A 16,312-nucleotide genomic window follows, 5' to 3' on the forward strand; every position below is an offset into this window, starting at 1 on the left:
CAATTGTTAACTCAACTTGCTAACAAACCAACTTTGTACTTTTAAATAAAATCACAAGCAATTTGCTTATGCTGGTGAGCTTTTCCTTTCCTATTTCGTTTTTCTTTCCTGGAGGATGTTTGTGGAACAGTGTTTGCTCGCATTACTAGTCCCATGGTCATGGCAACTGGGGTGCTGATACTTGTTGCAGTTGTTTAATTAACTTAGTTTATTAAAATTTAGCCCAATGTTTTCATGGTTAAGAATATTATTGAAAATTTAATTATAATAATCCTTGCATTTGATATAGCGCTTTTCACATTTTCGAGACGTCGCAAAGCGCTTCACAGAATATACCGTAAAGTGAATTGACTGTATATTTGTGGGCAAAATGCGGCAGCCAATTGCGCACAGCAGTGTCCCACAAACAGTCGTGGACTGAAAATGACCAATTTATTTTTGTTTTGGAGGGATTATTATTAGGCTCTGTGTGGAGTAAGGAAACTTGCCCAAGGTTTCGCCCTCTGCCTGGAATTGAACCCAGGTTTTCTTTTCCTGCAAGGCGAGTGCTCTAACCACTGAGCTACAGGACTCCAGATTAATCAAATGATCCATAGAATACAATGGCTCTTAGTTTGCAGGGCTCACTGTGGTGGCATGTGTACAGTCAACCAACATTTAATAACAGACTAGAGAGAAATGTTTCCCTTGGGAGAGGTCATAGATAGGTTTTGCCTATGTACACCATGTAGGCTCAGGAAGATGATTCATGCACCACAGGAGATAATTCACAAGGGATAAACATCACGGGGTATTTGCGATGATGTGGCTCATGTGATCTTCTTTCCCCTCAAGGACTCAACCAGGCTTTCAGTTTTTGACTGTGCCACACTTCCCTTTCTTTCCTAGTTCTTGCTTCTAGTCATTCGGTTACATTTTAAGCCCTGGTTACCAAGAACACGTACATTGCTATAGATCAGCTATGATTGGTCTTAAATTTGTTTTGTAATTCTTAAGGTTTAAAGTACTGTACACAAGTGTTTTATTGGCTTCAGTTACTGATAGCCACAGACAAACACTCTGCCTTTCATTCAAACGTGGCTGTCCGCCAAACCTGGCAGGCATCTTGATACAGCATTCAAAGTCAGATGCCAGCGATTAGACATGATCCTGAAGGATTCAATATTCTGCTTGAATGCGTACTCGCTTAACGGCTGTGATGTCTTCAACAGGTGGTTTCCAAACCTGGGCGCAATATTTTAAATCACAAAACAAAGCTAAATAAATTTACTCTCATATATAATTTATTTATTTATTAGAAGCGTTTATGGGACAGAATACACTGAAAGCCAATCAGACACAGTTGCTGTAGGAGATACTCTCATACAGTAGCCAAGGAAAACAGATGTTCATATCTTAAACAAAACTAGGATCTCCTTATTGTCTCTACTTATACAGAGTATTGCAAACCAAATTTTATATAGCAATAGTGCTCCAGGATAACCACAAAAAAGAGCATTTTACTTCAAACTAAAACACACGAAAATAAGAGTATTTTCAAGCACTACTAAAATAACTAATCTTTATAAAATGAATTGCATATTTTCACACACGAATAACACAATGAAACCAGTCTCACACACAAATACAGCTTACAATATACATCTCTTGCCTCATACTAAAGTACAAAAATACATTTCATCTCACAAAAAATGTTTAATTACATGATTTAAACCTATTACACATTCATAAGACGTTTGCTCTCACGGTACATCTACCCAAAAAAAAGTTTATTAAGGTGTTTCTCCAGGACTGAGGCAATGATAATTTACGGTTTTGTGCGGATCAATAAATGCCATTTCAGGCCAGGTCATAATTTTTACAGAATTAATAAATTAAAGTCAGTGTATCAAGTTCCCACAGGAAAGTTTGCTTACAAATCTGTCACAGCAGAATCTCTATTATCAACCATAATAGGCAGACTAGACTCTCCCTGATGGATAATTGAAATTAGCAGCTATCCCTCTACCAATTCCAAAAATTGTTTAGAACACAGTGCACAAGCAACAGACTCAAGACATTTCCTTAACATTCAGAATTCAGATTGCTCCGTGTTAACCTGATCATTCAAGTTTATGCTATTTTGAGTTACTGTTTATACTAGTTCGCAGATTGTATCCGTATATTGCACAAGAATACTGAAATCACTCTCGAAACCTAAAACAAATTTCCTGTGATCCAAAGAGAGCAAAGCACTATCAACTACAAAGGCATATTCTGGTTTTACATAATAATATTGGATTACACAAAAGGATTAGATAAGTTCTTGCCAACTAAAAGGATTGTGGGGTAATGGATTTAGTGAAGCAATTTAAGAAATGTTGTGGAAAATCGGTAGGTTAGCTTAACCTGTGGTCCAGTTCTTTCTCGAAATTGTTACTATGCTGAGAATGGAGGCTGCACATAAGTAATGACCTACATAAAGCGATATTAAACAGATACAATATTATTGTTGAAGAATATTTTTTAAATGTTGAGTTAGCTTATGCAAACAGGAGTCAGGGAAGCAAATACAGAAATTGTGGATTATCAAGGTTCTTCTTAGAACTATAGAATATTAAGTTATACGCTACTGTGATGTTCATGTTTAACACTGGTTTTCTAGGTGATTCAACTTGACACATAGATGTGGACCTTTCATTTCTAAAATATTCTTAATAGTTTCAAACTTAAAGCCTGATATGTAGTATTCAATTTTCTTCCTCCCCAAAAAGGTAATAAAATTATAAATATCAATGAAATGAAAACTGTGACTGGCTAAAAGGCCACACTGATTGTGAAGAATGTTCCCCATTGATTTTATTCATCATATAATGGAAAAGGAGATACCACTAACCACAAAACACAGGTTATAGAAAATGTCCGAAAGGTGAAATGATCTGCAATATATCAATATTTCATTTACAAAACCTAAAAATTACTTATCACACCCTTGTTTAATCTATATAGAACTTGCATTCTGTTCTGTCTCTGTTCCCCTTTGGTTTTTTATCTGCTCTGTATTTAAAAATATAGGTTCAATGCTTGAAAGTAAAATGGACTGTTCTCTTGATAAATCAATCATTTTGAGGTCATAAAAAACTTGGAACTCCACATTCTAGTATTATAACAAACCTCATATTAAATATGATGTTCCCACTCTCAAATATCAATGATTATATAAAAAACCTCCTTACATTACTCAATTATAAAAGTCAACTTTTTTTCATTGGACACATTGCATATTAGTGATTTGGAGATTCTTTTTGCACCCGTAAAGAAACGTACAGTAGATAAAGCTGACTTCAATAGTTTCCATAATGAAGGTAACTTGAATGTTCCTGGTCAACAGGAGACATTGTCTGTACAAATTCAATAGAATAATTTAATTTGTATTGAAATAAATTTAGAACTTTTATAATGTCTTAAATTCAGCAAGAAATTAAAAAAGTTTGCTTTCCACAATGAGCAAATTGTGCAATACTGAATGGAGGTCAAAGACCCCAAATTGTACTGCATCTTGCTCATTAGCTAACAAAAAAAGCAAATCTAATTTTATATGGACAAAACTGGAAACACGATAAAGCTAGAACTATAACTTAACCTTTGTGAATGGAGATGGTCATGATTACAGTGTGATGAGACAGGAGTATTTAAATGGTATTTCAAATTTACATTACTTTTGATATGGCAGATGCATTTTAGGCAAATAGTAACATTAAGAAAAAGCAATTTTCCCAAATATAAGGGTTAAGGTGACCTGGCATGTTCATCAATTCAAAGCTGTGTGTTCATTTCTAGCCCCTTCCTCCAAAGAATGAGCTCTGGTATTTCCCCCAAGTTGCCCTTCTCCATGAGTCAGGCGAGACAACAAATGTTGGCAAAACATTCAATTGTGCAAAGGTGGGTGAGGAATGGAAAATGCATCAATGCTGGCAACACCTATCCAGCCTTTACCAGACATTCACAGAAAAAGTCCCTGTGACATTCAGGAAGTGAAAGTCTTAACCTTCCACCCACCCCCAGCCCAAGAATACTAAGGCCGAACTCATGATGTAATTCTGCAGTACAGCAATAATCAAAAAGTGACACCACTGTTTCGTGCACAATCTGCTGCATTGTATACTCCGAGTGATTGAAAATCTGTCCCTTTCCCCTCCCCTTAGTAATTCCCCACTTAGGTCTAAAGAAATAGGAAAGAGGTGGGTATAAAGTTGTAAGGAAGTAACATTATGCAGATCTGATTTAGACATTTTCTCAAGAGAAGCAGTAGCCAGTAGCAGAGATACAGTGTGACTGCCAGCCTGTTGTCTTAGGCAGGGTTTTCAGTTATAAATGTACAAACAAACAGGAAATATGGAAAGTATGTTTCAAAAAGAAATGTATATTAATAGATTAACAGATAATTCATAAAATAAATTCTAAACAAAACATAGGTTATTAACAGCTGCCCAGGATGTTTGATAAAATTAGCTAACTCTTACTCAGAACGGTGAACAAAAAAATTGCACAACAGATGCTTTTGCTAACCCTGAAAGGGTTAATTTTCCTCCAAAGGGAACCTGCAGTATTTGAAGCCACTAGAATTTCTGAAAGTGCTTTAATCCAGCAATGCTAATATTTTCTGCACAGTACACCAAAGCAATTGCTCTTGCTCAATGCTCTGCTACATCGGAGATCGTTCTTTCAAAGATATTCAACTTCACAAAGGAGGGTTTTCCAAACAGGCTGCTTTACGTTGGCAGAAAAGTACAGCATCATGGACACGATGAAACACTAGGTCTGTTGTAATAGATTTTCCAAAAAACTGAAGCCTGGTCAACTCTGCTATAACAGACCCTATCGTCAAAATACAAAGGCACATTAGATTCAAGGATAAGCATTAAAAAGCTTCACAGAGAAATGTGAAGAATAAAGCATTAAGCATAATTGACCATTAAAGTATTTTTTCAAAAACTGTTATACTTTTGTACCACGTAGAGTTAGACAGAAACAGTCATAGAAAGAAATAGAAAAATGAGACATTTAGAGAAAGACTGAGAAAGATTGTTTTTACCAAGTTGGATTTTGAGTATGACATTTTTCTCCCATTTTTTGACACCAAAAATAGACCCGGAAAAATTCTCAGGTTTTAAAAAGAGACTAATTGTCCATAAACACACACGATTTGCGAAACAGAATTGCATGATTAAGGAAAGTTGAATATATTTGAGTCTTAATTCCGTTACTGAACTAATTTGATTTACACAGTCAACAAAAAAGTAGATAAAGACCGCCTAATCTTCAAAAAATATTTACCTCATAAAGATTTCAACCTTTGACTATCTATACAAAGATAGTCAAAGAACTTTATGTGACATTTCTCACAAGGAGAGCTTGTGTTGTGAGGAGCCTACAGAATCTCTAGTCCTGATTGCCAGATGACTGACTACCTGTCCCTTTTGCTCAGCTTTGTCCGATTGCTATATGTCTCCTGCCCCTTTGTGCCAGACTTTTCAGCTACTATACCCTTAACCCTTAACCTTGGGAACGCTCTCCTTCTATCCCTCCCCTCAGTCCCTCTCTTATCTGTCTTTAAGACCTGCCTTAAAACAACTTGCACTTATATAGCACCTTCCACGTAGGGTAGCATCTCAGAGCACTTAACAGTGGCGGAGCCTGACTCCGAGCCAGGGTGGGGGGGTGATGGTGATGACTGCAAGGACTGTCGAAGAGGATGGTTTTCAGGTGGGATTTGAAAAAGGGGAGAGAGGGGGCAAGGCAGAGGGACTGAGGGAGACTGTTCTAGAGTTTTGGGGCGTAGTGGCTGAATGCGCAATCTCAATGGTGGAGTGGAGGGTGCGAGGGACGGGCAGGAGGCCGGTGCCAGTCGAGTGGAGGCGCCGGGAGGTGGATTAGGGAGTGAGGAGGTTGGAGAGGTAGGGAGGTGCTAGAGAGCGAAGGGATTTGAACACGAGTGTGAGGATCGTGAAGTCGCTCCGTTCGGTGATGGAAAGCCAGTGGAACCTGGGCCAGAACTGGTGAGATGTGGGTATGGAGTCAGCATCCAGGCGGCAGAGTTCTGATTGACCTGGATCTTGTGAATGGTGGAGTTGGGGAGACCAGCGAGGAGTGCATTGGAGTAATCCAAGCGGGAAGTGACAAACGCACGCACAAGGATTTCAGCTGCATTTGGGGTAAGGTATGGTCGAAAGCGGGCAATGTGGTGGACGTGGAAGAAGGCGGTCCTGGTCAGGGACCGGATGTGGAGGAGGAACGATAGCTGGGGGTCGAACAGGACACCTAGATTGCACACTGGTTCGGTGAGTCTGAGGGAGAGCCCAGGGAGGTTGAGGAGTTCAGATCCGCAGGAGCGAAGACGTTGACAGGAGCCAAGGAATATGGCTTCTGCCTTGGTGCAGGAAGTTTGCACTCAGCCAGGGCCTGATGCCCTGATGTCTGCCAGACAAGCTGATAGAACATCGGCAGACCTGGAGTTGGTAGTGGAGGAGAAAGTAGATTTATGTGTCATCCGCATACATGTGGAAGTTTACCCCATGTTTGCAGATGACATCGCCCAGAGGGAGCATATAGATAAGGAAAAAAAGAGGACCGAGGATGGAGCCCTGGGGTACCTCGCAGGTAACCAGGCGGGGGCAGGAGGAGAATCCATTTGCTGAGATGAAATGGAGGTAGTTAGTTAAGTAGGACTCGAACCTTGCCAGTGCGGTTCTACTAAGGTGGATGAGGGAGGAGAGACGGTGGAGGAGGATGGCGTGGTCGACTGTGTTAAAAGCGGCGGAGATCCAGGAAGACAAGGAGGCAGAGGGAGCTCTGGTCACAGATAGAGAGGACATTGTTTGTGACTTTGACAAATGCTGTCTCTGTGCTGTGCGCAGGGCGAAAACCGGACTGTAGGGGCTTGAGGAGGGAGTGGAGGGAGAGGTGTGACCGAAGCTGACCTGCAACAATGCGTTCCAAGACTTTGGCAAGGAAGGGTGGGTTGGAGATGGTAGTGTGAGATTAGAGGGATTGAGGGTGGGTTTTTCGAGGAGGGATGTGATAACCGCGTTTTTCAGGGGAATTGGAATACAGCCTGAGGAGAGAGACTGTTTGACCGTGTTGGCCAACAGGGGGGAGAGGAGGGGGAGTAGAATGACCAGCAGCTGGATAGCGATGGGGTCAAGGCAGCAGGTGGTGAACTTCACCTGGATGATTGTGCTTGAGAGAGGATAAATGGGGGCAAAGAAGTGTAAGTAGCAGGAGTCGTGGCAGAGGGAGAAGGTGGTGTGGATGGTTTGGGTGGGGTGGAAGGGGACATGAGGGTGGGGTGGTAGCAATTCAGTCAAGTGGATGTTTTCAATCTTGGAGGCGAAGCAGTCTAGGAACTCTTCACACTTGGTGTTCGATGTGAGAATAGAGAGGGCTTGAGGGGGTGCACGGTGGAAGTGATGGACAGTGGAAAACAGTGTATTTGGGTTGTTTTTGGCCTCCAGGATGACTTTGGAGTAAAAGTCAGTTTGGGCCTGTGAAAGGGAGAGGCGATAGTTGCTCGAGCCATAGAATCTTGTGAATCGTGAGGCTGGATTTCTGCCATCCGCACTCGAGTGTCCGGGTTTGTGTTTTAAATGAACGGAGATGACTGTTCTATCAGGGGGAGTGGATGGATTTGGAAACAGGCCTGGATATCAGGGGAGCTAGGGAATTAAAGGTTGTGGAGAGATGGTAGTTCAGCAGCTTGATGGCTGCATCAGGATTGCTGCAATACCTCTTCAATAGTGCCTCAGGTCACCTCCCTATTTCACGCTACCTTTAATCTGCATCAGATCCTATCTTTGTAAAGAGCTCATAGATATTATCCTGCGTAAAGGTAGCTTTATAAATACAAGTTGCTGCTGGAAAAACTCTTGTGGATGTGCAAAGTTTGTTTGTTGTTAGTTCTGTAATTATTCAGTTGAGATATCTGAACCACCAGATAAGACCAGCATATAGCCTTTAAGTATTTTCTCACAGAAGTGGGTAAATTCAAACAGAATCTCCACCTCTGTTAAAGCTGGGAACTTCCACTAGGTTATGGTTCCACAGGCACCAATAGCCCTGTGCAACCTCACCCAGTGATTGAGACAGCAAAAGTCTGCGAGCTATTAGGTCTTTAGAAATCATCACAACTCTTGTCCTTTCATGCAAGTGTTAGATTGGATCTGAGTCTCTGAAGGAGTAAGATTAATACCTTAATAATACCCACATACATTATGGTTTTAATGTTAGCCTGGGTGCCCTGGAGGTCTTTGATTTCTTCGTCCCTTAATCACTACAGATGAGAATTTAACAATAATTGGGCAAGCCTATACAAAGACAAAGAGCAATCCCTGAGCCAGCATAGGAAAGGTATTCAATTCTCTTAAACAGCCTTATACTTACCATTACAGCTGGCTATATAGACATTGATTCCAATTTCTTCATATTTCTTCATCATCTATTTCATCAAAAGGAAACAAAAACGTTAAATGTTGGAACTATAATCAGGAACACTGCGCTGGGTTTAGAAGATCAGCCTTAATAACAATCCTTGCATTTGATATAGCATCTTATGTCAATAGAATCACAAAGATAAAAACCTCTAATTTGCTCCTTGTTGTCCAATGTCTAATCACAAATTCTGACCTGAAAACAAATCCACATGCAAACTTCAGATAAGAACTAGGATAGTGGTAAAGTGGAATAAAGACTAGTTAGGGAAGGAGATATTAAAAGAAACTACTCTGCAGTTTATATTACAGTACTAAAATGGGTTAATTGTTAATTGTTACCAGATAAAAAGATTTCCAAAAACAGTATGTGTTACTCTCAAGCATGGTGATGGGTTTCAGTGTCAGACTCCCAACTGACAAAAAAAATCACAGATTTAACAGCACAGAAGGAAACCATTCAGCAACAACAACTTGGATTTAAATAGCGCCCTCCACGCCGGATGGCGTCTCAGAATGCTTCACAGTAACGGATCCCGGGGCCGAGCTAGGGGGAGGGGGAGGAAAGTGACCAAAGGCGTGGTCAAGAAGAAAGGTCTTCAGCAGAGACTTGAAAATAGGAAGAGAGGGAGCGAGACGAAGGGAATGAGGAAGGGAGTTCCAGAGCCTTGGGGCATAGTGGCTGAAGGCACGGCCGCTGAGGGTGGAGCGGTGGACTCGGGGGACGAGGAGGAGGCCAGACCCGGAGGAACAAAGGCAACGGGCACTGTTTTGAGGAGAGAGGTCAGAGGGGTAGGGGGGTGCAGAGGAGTGGAGGGCTTTGAAGACAAGGGTGAGGATCTTGAAATCTATCCTCTCTGGGACAGGCAGCCAGTGCAGTCTGGCAATGACTAGGGTGATCGGGGAGCGGAGTTTGGTGTGGGTGAGAATGCAGGCGGCAGAGTTTTGAATAATCTGGATTTTATGGATGGTAGTAGAGGGGAGACCGGCGAGGAGGGCGTTAGAATAGTCCAGCCGAGAAGTGACAAAGGCACGGACCAGAGTTTCAGCGGCTTTCGGAGAGAGGTATTGGCAGAGAGGTGGAAGAAGGAGGTGCTGGTGAGGGACCGGATGTGGGGGAGGAAGGATAATAGGGGGTTGAACCTGACGCCTAGGCTGCGTACAGGTTTGGAGAGTTTTAACGGGAAGTCGGGTAGGTGGAGGCCATTCGGCTCAAATTGCTTGTGCTGGCTCTCCAAAAAAGCTATCGATTTAATTCCACAACCCTACCATATCCCCAAACCTTTTATATTTTTCAAATATATGTCCTATTCTCCTTAAAAGCTACTACTTATGTGTTCTTCATCAACCCCCAAAGTCTGGCTCCTCCCAGGACTAGATTGTAGTCGACATAAAATTTCATAACATCTTTGAGATGTCTCAAAGCACTTCACAGAATATACTGTAAAGTGGATTGACTGTATATTTTGTGGGCGAAACGCCAATTGCACACAGCAGTGTCCCACAAACAGTTGTGGATTGAGCAACCAAATTTTTTTTATTATTACCCCGGAAACGTGATCTACCAATTGACTAAGAGCCAGGTTCCTACTTACTGCTAGGTAAACAGAGGTGTGTGAGTAAGGAAACTTGTCTTAACTTTTCACCCTGCTGGGAAACATTGGGCAAGTTTCAAAAGGGCAACTTTTTTTTTGTCGTCTGTGTTGAGGTAAACAGTATTAATAATGGTAAACGTATTGAGTAAGTACTTACAGATTTTAATGCTTTTACTGAAACAGAGTCTACAAAATTGACTGAGGAGAAGTCCAAAATTATAGAATGCACATCAGCGATGGTCTTGAATAAACTTTCCATTTCTTCGGTGTACTCTGTTTCAAATTCCATGGGTCTTATGACGGTAGATCCATTTTGGATCTCTATATTTGAAGTTTCTTGTGCCTCAATTTGGGGTTCAATAACCATTACTGCTTCATTCATCTGGAGAGGATGCAAAGAAAGATCTTGAAAAGCAGGGATAACAACGCAAATTACCAGGTTTAGATTATTAAACTTTCCGAGTCTTGAAACTACATTGTGTAAGGGTTTAACAGAAATGAACTGATATTTATTGGTTACGAAAATGAGGAGAATGTGATCCAGATGCTTACATATTGAAAAAAANTGGTAATGCTACATGGAAACAACCTCACTAGAAGCTAGAACACAATTAGGGAGAGAATTACTCCTCTCATGTTGCTGCATATTACACCTCATAGAACACTACACAACACCCAGGCAGGAGGATTGATTGTGCCTAGAAGGCTCTTGTTGCCGTTTTGCTCACAGATTGCGGTGGAGTATGCCATAAAAATAAAAACGCTCTTAAAGCACCTGGATCAGAAGCAGTAAAACATTGCAAATGAAAACGGAAGGAAGTACATCTTGTAGCAGTGAGCAAAGTGCCAATTCTGCTAACTGTAGTAATAATAATAATAATTCTTGCATTTGATATAGCGCCTTATCATGTTGTTCAGACGTCTTAAAGCGCTTCACAGAATATATTGCAAAATGGAACAATTGTATTTTATGGATGAAATGTGTATATTTATATTTGAAAAGCTGTATATAATTCATCTTCAACAGGACAGTGCTTGAAAGACTAGAGAAAGTTGGTAACTTCACACTGAAAGCAATTACCAGGTACATTCACCTTTTCAACAACTTTAGCCAAAAAAAGACATTTCACATGTAAATTGCAGATTTATATTCACCGTTATTTTGCCTTTTTTTTTCTTTCTCTGAGTTTTCTTGATTCTTTCCTTATTTTTTGCTGCAAGTATTTTCTTTGCTGACGATATTGCAATTGGATCTATTCCAGTCTTCCGAGGAAGCAAGAAATATACAGTAAGAAATACATATAATGGAGAGAAAAAAGAAAACGTGATTGGAAGATAAACGTCTTAAATAAAAAATAACTAATTTAAATGATGGCTTGGATTTTTATAAAGGTAATCAAGATTTTATTACGAGCTTCTCATTGCCCACCTTTTCCCGCAAAACATCCATATATAACTCGCTGTTTGCAAAGTAAATGGAGGAGTTTGATTGGAATATCTTTATCCCAGGAACTTCCCGAATCTAGAAAAATATTAGATAGGTGTACAATAAAACTTACATTTGACATAGTGCCTCAAACCCTTCACAGGATATATTATAAAGTATAGTAACTGTGTAGTTTTGTAGACAATTGGGACAGGCAAAGAACAGCAACGTCCCACAAACAGCCATGAAGCAAATTAACAATTTTTAGTTTTGGGAGATTGTTGGCCAGGACATCGGAAGAAACTCCCTCCTCTTTTCGAACATTGCTATGGTATTTAATGTCCACCTGAACAGGCCGAACAGACCTCAACTGAAGGTTGGGACCTCCCAACAATGCCACCCAGCACTGCAATTAGGGTCTGGACTGTGAGTTCAATGTCCCAATGTGGGGCTTGTGAAAATGCTACCAAATAAACCAGGCTGTCACAGATCAGACATCTGCTATGTAAATCAAAAGTTCAAAAGGATGATCTGGTAAGGTATTTATGATGAATATAAAATACATCAATGTAGTCAAGAAGACATTTCTTTATACAACAACAACAAAATTACATTGGTAAAGTGCCTTTCACGTTGGGAGGACGTCCCAAGGTGTTGAACAGTTGATCAGGGCCTGAGCGTGGGGGGGGTGGCAGGGTTTGGATGAGGGAGGGCAGTGAGGTAGGAGGATGGCTGAATGCACTGTCGAAATGGAGAGTCTTGAATCCAGCCTTGAAGGAGGCAAGGGAAACAGATTGTGGGATGGAGTTCTAAAGGCTGGGTTTGAGAGGCTGAAAGCCTGGCCGCCGATGGTAGTGTGGGTTGGGCGGGAGAAATGTAGCAGGCAAGTACTTAAGCAACTACATACAGAATGATGTTGGCAAATGGAGTTCTCTGCCATGAATTTATGTTGATGCAGAGATCAAAATTCTTTGAAAGTTCCATACATGTTCGAAAAAGAGGAATATTAAAAGATAAAGGGAGCAAACAGGAGGGTGGGATTGAATTTGATGTTTTATGTGGAGAGAAACCTTCACACACTTCATAGCCATACAGTCTATTTGTGTGCTGTAACATTTTATAATTCTATATATCATTTCAGCAATTTACCTTCCCCCCCCCTCTCTCGATAACATAATAATACTTGCATTTGATATAACACCTTATCACGTCGTTAAGACGTCTCAAGGCACTTCACAGAATATACTGTAAAGTGAATAGACTGTATATTTTGCAGGTGAAACGCGGCAGCCAATTGCGCACAGCAGCGTCCCACAAACAGTCGTGGATTAAGTCACCAATTTTTTTAAAAAAACATTTTTTTTTGAACGGATCATACACGATAACAGATACAACTAATGATTTCTCACCTCTTCATAATCTTCAATGTTCCAGTAGATGTCTGTATTTGGTACCTGACCAAGAATTCTATATTGTGGCCTAGAAAAGAAATTTGGATTTAATACTAAAACACAATTTTAAAATTCCCTCAAACATTGAGGAACACATCACCCAGAGTGCAAAAGTATAGGTACTTCAATTCCTAAAGACTACAATGCAACCTGCACTCCAACAAAGAACCTGTTTCCTCTTTACAGCGACAGAGTCAGATTACTTAGATGCATTCAATGTTGAAACAGTTGTGAGAGATTAAAACTTGCTTTCAGTCCTCAACTCCTACAAATACAACCATTACAAATTGCAGACAAACAAAAGACCTTTGAGATGTTTTGATGTGATGAAGCGTTACATGGAATGTAAGAATTACTATTATTTAAGTATTTGTGATGCAAGAGTTATTTAGATTGCAAATACAGGCGAACCCTGTTACAATGGTTAGTTGTGAAGGAAATGGCATGAGTAGTGCCTCTTGTGCAGGAAGCGACATCAGTGGTAACTTAATAACCTGGAAGTCAGCTATTTTTTAGCACTTTGCTTATAATGTAGTCTCTGTGCTACTGAACTACACTTTTAGCCGTTACATCCCGAATCTCTGGAACACTCTTCCTCTAACCCTCAACCCTGCCCACTCCTTCCCTATTTTCAGGTCGCGCCTGAAAACTATCCTCTTTGACCGGGCCCATAACACCTCCCCCCTCCTCAGCATCGTGCTCCACCACTGGAAATCACAAGCCCAGTCTGGAAGCAAAAGAAATATATTTTTGTATCTCACCTTTGGGTTCTGTATACAACTAAAATCAAGGCAAATGTCACGGCAACCAAAAGACCAAGGTCCAATCCCAAAAGAAGAGAGGCTATAAAAGCCACGATCCAGGTCAGCTACACGGGAAACAAAAATGTAATCAATACCAATAATCAAGTGCGCGATATTCCATAACCTGAAGAACTGAGGATGTCAGGCACATCAGGGTGCCACGGTGCTGCGACTGGGTATGGGTTCACACTCACCGCTCCCCAACATGACAATGGCTTAAATGCGGGCAAGATAAGGTTTATTGCTAAAAATGCATTACCCAAGCAGCCTTATTCATCTGCCAAAAATCCAGCCAGTGAGCGCGAATGAACTATTTGACAACTGTGTGAGGGGGAAGGCGTTGAAATGGCATCACAGCAAAGTATGCTCCTGTTCTCACCCGACATACATGCACACACACTGATTTGAAACATAAGATTCTCTAAGATTCTTAAAGGGCTGATAAAGTAGACACTGCGGGTCTGTTTCCCCTGGTAGGAGAATCTATAACTAGGGGTCACAGTCTTAAAATTAAGGGTCAGCCTTTTAGAACAGAGTTGAGGAAACATTTCTTCACTCAGTGGGTAGTGAATTTATGGAATTCACTACCCCAGAAGGCTGTAGACATCTTCAAGGCTGAGACTGATAGATTTTTAAAAAATAGAGGGATTAGGGGATATGGGGATAGGGCAGGTAATTAGAGTTAGGTTAGAAGATCAGCCATGATCTTATCGATGGCGGGGCAGGCTCGAAGGGCCGAATGGCCTCCTGCTGCTCCTAATTCTTATGTTCTTATGACGCTGGAAGTTTAGCTCCTAAAATATACAATCAATTCACTTTACAGTATATCCTGTGAAGCGCTTTGAGATGTCTCAACAACGTGATAAGGCGTAATATCAAATGCAAGTATTATTATTGGCTTGAGGGCAGCATAAACTTGACAATTTCACTATGACAGGTCTGAACGACAGCTAGTGCTCCCAGCATAAGTGTGTGGGAAGGCTTCCCTGCTAAAGCTCGTCGTTTACAGGTACTATCGAGAACTTAGCCCTGGATCTAGCCACTTCTATGCCTCACCTGAACACCCCTCAGTTTAAAATGTGGACAAACCATCCTGTTTCCGAAAGTTCAGCGCTTCGATGAGAATATTTTTCCAAACAAAAATAAAACTCTCCTGCAAATAATATACATTTAAAGTACAGTACTTACAAATTCAAGTTTGCTCGTCCTCCAAAGAAGAGGTAAGTCCTGAAATTGCTTAAAAATTCCTTTGAGGTTCACCATTACGATTGCAGCTAAGGCAGCCTTGCAAACAATTTCCAAAATGGAGAAATTAAAGAAAAATTTCTGAATTACTGTGCAAACATAATTACAATGTCAATAAGCAGATCATCTGAGTCCCGTAGAGTATTGGTTAGAGCACTCGCTTCACAAGCGAGACGACCTGGGTTCGATTCCCGGGTGGGGTGAAAGCTTAGTCAAGTTTTCTTCACAAGCCTCTGTTTACCTAGCAGTAAGTACGAACCCGGTTGTTGGGTCAATTGGCGGATCGCTTTAGGGGATAATAATCCCTCCAAAAATTATTTTTTTTTTTCGTCACTCAATCTCCACAACTTTTTGTGGGACACTGCCGTGCGCGATTGGCAGTATAAATTTCCAGGATCTAAGCAATGTTTTGCATATCAGGGAGCTTCTCTCATAAACTGTTATTAATCTCAAAACAACACTATGGTTCCAAAGAGGTCTAGCTTCCATTATGATGGTAGATTGGGGAATTTCATATTGAATACTGGTCTTGATGTAGAGCCTTAACTATATTCTATATTAGTAAATCACACTGCCTTTAACTGTAACATGAGCATTCAATGAAACTGTAGAGTGGAAAAAAAGGTGTAGTGATCAGCTAATTGCAAATCCACTCTGACATGACATACCCAGGCTTGTCCCCCACAACTGGCTAGAATTGCGTATCAAGCACAACGTGAACAGGTTTTTCCACGCCATTGTTTATACTTTCACCAACAAAATATGCAGTTACTTCACTTTACAGTAAATTCCTGCTAAGTGCTTTGAGCCCTCCCACCCCCCACCCAAAAGATGCTCTATCAAACGCAAGGCTTATTACTCTTTTTGTTGCAAACTTTCAAATACACCAGTGAAATTTAAGAACAGTGTTTGTGTTTTTCCCCTGTAGTACGATACATACCTGAGGTAAAGGTGCAAAGAGAGAACCGATAGCAAGAATAACCAGCAGTACAATAGCAGAACCTATTCCTCCAGCAATCTGCATACAAAAAGAAAATTTACTGAATAGAGGAAATATCCTTAAATACAGAGCATAATTTGAAATTATTCAGTCCAACTTTCAGTTTAACTCCCTCACTGTGGAAGCCTTAATGAGTTAGTCAATTGGGGTACTTATTGCTATTCGGGGGTAATTATACCTCCTCCACCCCCAAAAAGTGGTCACTCAATCCACCACTGTTTGTGGGACATTACTGTGCGCAATTGGCTGCTGCGTTTCACCCATAAAATATAGTTATTCACTTTACAGTCTATTCTGTGAAGCCCTTTGAGACGTCTCAAAGATGTG

At 40.7% G+C, this 16,312-nt stretch overlaps 1 protein-coding gene across 1 annotated transcript in view; it reads right to left on the reverse strand.

Moving 5' to 3' along the window:
- Nucleotides 1–1,265: 1,265 nt before the first annotated feature.
- slc26a5 (solute carrier family 26 member 5) overlaps nucleotides 1,266–16,312 on the reverse strand; it is a 35,424-nt gene continuing 20,377 nt past the window's right edge. Inside the window, exons 12-20 of the mRNA XM_042335327.1 lie at nucleotides 15,926–16,003; nucleotides 14,929–15,024; nucleotides 13,699–13,805; nucleotides 12,896–12,965; nucleotides 11,490–11,582; nucleotides 11,216–11,323; nucleotides 10,218–10,442; nucleotides 8,419–8,473; nucleotides 1,266–4,857 (exon numbers count right to left, since the gene is read on the reverse strand). Of these exons, the coding sequence (XP_042191261.1) occupies nucleotides 4,721–4,857; nucleotides 8,419–8,473; nucleotides 10,218–10,442; nucleotides 11,216–11,323; nucleotides 11,490–11,582; nucleotides 12,896–12,965; nucleotides 13,699–13,805; nucleotides 14,929–15,024; nucleotides 15,926–16,003 (969 nt within the window). The 3' untranslated portion in view covers nucleotides 1,266–4,720. The remainder of the gene's footprint in view (nucleotides 4,858–8,418; nucleotides 8,474–10,217; nucleotides 10,443–11,215; nucleotides 11,324–11,489; nucleotides 11,583–12,895; nucleotides 12,966–13,698; nucleotides 13,806–14,928; nucleotides 15,025–15,925; nucleotides 16,004–16,312) is intronic.

This window comes from Callorhinchus milii, unplaced genomic scaffold (assembly GCF_018977255.1).
Source record: "Callorhinchus milii isolate IMCB2004 unplaced genomic scaffold, IMCB_Cmil_1.0 Scaffold5, whole genome shotgun sequence".
Taxonomy (NCBI): domain Eukaryota; kingdom Metazoa; phylum Chordata; class Chondrichthyes; order Chimaeriformes; family Callorhinchidae; genus Callorhinchus; species Callorhinchus milii.